This window comes from Chelonoidis abingdonii, chromosome 9 (genome assembly GCF_003597395.2).
Source record: "Chelonoidis abingdonii isolate Lonesome George chromosome 9, CheloAbing_2.0, whole genome shotgun sequence".
NCBI classification, from domain to species: domain Eukaryota; kingdom Metazoa; phylum Chordata; order Testudines; family Testudinidae; genus Chelonoidis; species Chelonoidis abingdonii.
In genome coordinates, this window is record NC_133777.1 from 22648052 (window position 1) to 22652972 (window position 4921).

The 4921-nt window shown below is 42.6% G+C and overlaps 1 protein-coding gene across 1 annotated transcript in view; it reads left to right on the forward strand.

The window, feature by feature from the left end:
* Nucleotides 1–1758: 1758 nt before the first annotated feature.
* The window catches only part of LOC116824393 (uncharacterized), a 179900-nt gene continuing 176737 nt past the window's right edge, over nucleotides 1759–4921 (forward strand). The window contains exon 1 of the mRNA XM_032779632.2: nucleotides 1759–1880. Within this exon, the coding sequence (XP_032635523.1) occupies nucleotides 1781–1880 (100 nt within the window). The 5' untranslated portion in view covers nucleotides 1759–1780. The remainder of the gene's footprint in view (nucleotides 1881–4921) is intronic.

Consider the following 4921-nt stretch of genomic DNA (forward strand, 5'->3'; position numbering starts at 1 on the left):
AGAAAAGACCTCAGATCAGATTTCTGATTAACCCTTTTAGTGCTGAAGCTGATTGTTTGAAGCCTCCTTTAGTCACTGATGAGGCAACATCCCAGATGGAAATAATAGAACTTCTGGAAGATGACAGATTGAAATCTGTTCAGAAGACAGAGCAGACCCGTACTTTCTGGCAATCTGTACCAAAGGATAAATACCCCAACCTCAGAGGTGCAGCACTAAAATTAATCTATATTTGCCTCGACTTGTCTTTGTGAGTCTGTTTTCCTGACTCTCAAACGTGAAATCCAAGCACTGATCCATTTTGACAGTCAGCCACTTAAGAGAACTGCTGCGTGTGAGCACAACTGAACACAAACCAACTTCAAGGGAATTGTTAAAAGCAAAGATTGCCACAAGTTCCACTAAGTAAAAGATTAAGTTATTGTTAACTATACATTATAAATGTATAATAAATGTACATTATCAACTTTATATAATTATATTACTGTGGCTCTTTGGCAATGTATATTGGTAAATTCTGGCTCCTTCTCAGGCTCAGGATGGCTACCCCTAGCCTAGCCTTTTAAGTACACAGGAAGATCCGCCTTCCCCTATCATTAAAAGTGGTGGGGGAAGGGTAAGGGGTAATCCTTGCTGCTCTGAAGACACTACCTACCGAGTGGAAGAGCCTAACTCCAGTGACTTGAATTGTTATCCCTTGTGCGAAAGCAGCACCAGGCCGCCACACATATGATCCTTCAGAGGACATGGGAGCTTAGTACAGAGCAAAATAATTCTTTTCTGTTTTACAGTAACTTCAAAGTGTGTGAAGAGACCAAGCCTCCCAAGACCTCTGTGGTGCAGGTCCTCACTGGGAGCCCTGCTTTACAGATGGGGTTAGGCGAGGCCAAAACCTCTCACTGTCAATAGCAAACCTGGAAGCAGAGCCCTGGACGCCCATCGCCGGTGCTCTGCTTGCTAAACCAGGCAGCCTCTCAGCTGTTTGTGATCATGCCCTGCTTTACAGGGTTGAACCCTAGAGGTCCTTTCTACTTTAACCCCCAGGAAGGAAGTGTGACGAGGAAGTGCAGACACTCCTAGGTTGAGTGCTGCACACCAGGCAGAGCAGGGGAAAGGGCCTGGGTGGGGAGCAGGAGCTGGGGAAATAAAGCAAACTCGAGGCAGCTGCTGCAGGGGGAGTCTTTAGGCTAGGGAACACTGGAAGCCACGTACCCGGCATGTCATTAAACCTCCATAGCTACCTTCAGGGCTCTCTTTTACATGCTTGTCTGTGGTTTTAGGCACACATTCAGTCACCTGAGAAGTGGCACTTTGGCAGAGAGCATGTTGCTGCCCTGGGTGAGCATAGAGGAGAAAAGCTCACTTGTTCGCTCCGCCCCGTGTAAACACCTTTCTTTCAGCCCCAAAGTCTTGGCCCATTCCCCTACAGGGCTGTAATTACTGCAGCAGGAATGGATCACCTGCAGGGCGCTCACTGCCCAGGATTGTTCAGGCTGTCTGACGTCTTTTGATGCCAAATACTCCAGCTTCCTCCGGAGTGACTCTTTTCTGATAGGTTAGAAATGGTCCTTGTTGGGTGGGAGCCGTAGGTCTAAAACGTTATCAAAGAACTCTGAGTGGCTGAGATGTTCCCCCCTCCCTCCCATACACACACCACCACCCGCTCCCCCGTCAGCCCCTCCCCTGGCTGGAAGAGGGGAGCTGAAATAGTCAGGTCCTGCTTTGGGAAGAAAGTTTTCTTTCACTGCCTGGCTCAGAGCTGCCTCTGAGAGGAGGACTGATGTGGGTTTGTTATTGCTGGGCTAAGGAGGCACTTTGGATGGTCATGGGGCTGCGTTCAGTCCTTTTATTCTGCGTGATTGTCACAGGAGTGCCTAGGAGTAAGTAGAAGAAAATATTATTTCCTCTGCTAAAATTGCAACTTGCTCACTCGCCAATGCAGTGTTTCTGCACAGCAGTGATCTCACTTGCAAAGCATCTGGGAGAGTGTAAATTAAGTTGGGACTTGCAGCTCTTGTAGGAATACTTTCTTGTAGTAACTTTGTCTTGGCTTTCTGTACATCAGTTCTGTATTGCTGGCCTGCCTGGGTGGTGCTTTTGCAGGTGGGAGGGTATCCTGCATGTTAAAGAGCACAGTATTACTGTATCTTCCTTCAGCATTAGTTGGGGAAGCCCAGGAAAATGATAGGGCTGCTATAGTGGATATGTGCACTTATTACAGAATGATGGGAGTTTATAAAAGGCTGCATTAGTTTGATGATTAGAAATGATGATTACTACAATATCTTGAAAATGAAAGGTTCTTAAACTAGCTGCAAATCAGGGAAACTAATAATATTGTCCATTTTTGGTTGAAAATAGATCCGGAAACATGCTGTTTCCTAAATGGAAAACAAACTAAAACCAATAAAATAAAATAAATTATTCACAGGACTCTGCTCCCAGTCAGAAACCTAAACTAAGTGGCCAGATTTTCCAAAGGGCTCCGCACGCCTTAGCTCTGTTTGCTTAGCTGGATGCTGAGCACTTTTGTCAATCTGCCTGTATCATTTAGGTGCTGACAGCTCTTTTGAAAATCTGGCCCTAGCCGTGAGTGCTGAACAATTCTTGAAAATCTGGCCCTCCATGATTAAGGTGAACTGTGTGCGATTTTTTGTGTGTTGCATTTATTTCTATGCTCTTGCAAAGGAAATTGCTGATTTATTGCATTTAAAGGCCATTAACTTGACAATGAATCTTTCTACGCTTCCAACCAACATTTTCAAGAAAGAAAAAAGCCATTCAAATTTTCCAAAGAATTTCCAGACCCAAACTTGGTTATTTAGATTTGTATGGCTGCAATTTTTTCTTTTCTAATCTCTAATGAGATTATGAGAAAATGAATCAGAATAGTGTTGTTGCTTTCCAAAAGCAGTGCAATTGGAACCTTAAGGTTGGTTTATACAGGTATATAGATTTAGCAAGATTTTCTAGTTCTAGAATGTTGTTACCAGGTGTGCTCAATTAGATAGACAACATCATTCCAGAAATCTTTTTGCTTTCTACTTGCTGACTGAACTGAGATAAAGTTTATTTAAACAACAGCAACCAACTTATTTGCATTATGCTCTTTTAGTTCAAGTTTGTACTTCCATAAGGGAGTTCAGTTTCTGCAAAGATGTAACAGGATCTTGTATAGGAGGAAAATAAATGAATGGTAAATGTATTTTGATAGAAAAGTAATTTTACTCTTCTGAGAATTAAGCTCTAACTCTACTTCAAGAATGATACAAGAAAGGGAAAAGCTGCTCACTTATTTTTGTTGCAAAAACAGTGAATTTTCCCCTAGTAGTTTTAAAGTCTATATGAAGAGAAGAGAAAATGTGGTTTCAATCAAATAATCTGAATGGTTTTTTTAAATGAGCTAGTTTGCCAAAAGGATTTCCTTAAGGCAGATGGAACATATGAAATATACAGCAGCACAGCAATGGCAAGTAAAGAGAGAGGTATTGTTAACTGTTGTCTCCTGTAGGAATAATTGACCTAAGGGGCACGGAGGACCTTCGGTTATAACTGGAGGGTATGTTTCATTAGCACAGAACTTGTGGAAGAGGTGTAAACACTGCTGCTGTTCTTAATACTGAAGGGAATTATCTTAAACCAAGTTTTTTACAGATTATAGCAAGCTAACGTTGGGTGCTTTTTAAAGAGGTTTAATAGTAAATGATTTATTATAAAATTAGCAAATTCACCTTCATTTCTGTCCAGGCATGTGAAAGTGCCATAAACAGTAGTGAATCTGCATCACCCATCTGATTTTGGCTGTTTTTACTGTACCAGCGTGACCAAGGTTTGTTAATAGAATACCCGGGACTCAGTCCAACACTGTTTGTTCCCAGTGAATTCCAAGGAAGTTTGGTGTGGCAAGGAATGCAGGATCAGGTCTTGGATGGGGGTCATGTCCTAGAAGCATCCATAAAAGGGGCTATTCTCATCACAGTATATTTAGTTAACTCCCACTTATTATAACAGTGGAAAAGGCCTATTGGGTCAGATCTTCAGAACTATATTCATATAAGTGCCCATTGGATGGACAAAAAACAACACAAATCTATGGACCTTTTGCTCACCTGATTTTTCTCTGATGCAGCCTAATTGGTTATCTGAATGCCCAGTCCTGATGTTTGTGCATGCAATTGCAGAAATTGTGCAGGCACTGTGCCACACATGTGCATGCCTAATAGACGACGAAAATCTGACTCTGTTGTCCTGCTCCTTAATGGTTTTTGATCTAGTGCTTTGTCTAGTTGTGTCTGAAACAGATCAAGTGATGGGGATTCTGCCACTTCCTTTGCAAGATCATTTCAAAGGCTAAGCATGACAGTGAGCTATGCCATTAGTTTTAATGGACACTGTTCGTGCACTGAGATTAAAAAGCAGACAGAGTATCTGTATGTAACAGGCCAAACTGCTCTCTCATTTATGCCTGCGTAACTCTGGCATCAGTCCATTCATTTCAATGCATTTGCCCTCACATCTCTAGATAGTCACTGCCCTCTCCATGAAGCCTGAATGAAAGTCAGGAAGGAGAATAGACTCTCTAGTGTTTAGGGACAGATGAAACAGCAGAAAGTCCTTGTGATGTGATGTTTAGTGTTTGCCCCTCAGTGTGCTGGCATTGGAAAACAACAGCGTTAGTGTGGAAACTTGCTGCTGTTCATGCTTCAAATGACACTTGCATTCTCTCTTGGGGTATGTCTACACTACGGGATTATTCCGATTTTACATAAACCGGTTTCGTAAAACAGATTGTATAAAGTCAAGTGCACGCAGCCACACTAAGCACATTAATTCGGTGGTGTGCGTCCATGTACCGAGGCTAGCATCGATTTCTGGAGCGTTCCACTGTGGGTAGCTATCCTGTAGCTATCCCATAGTTCCC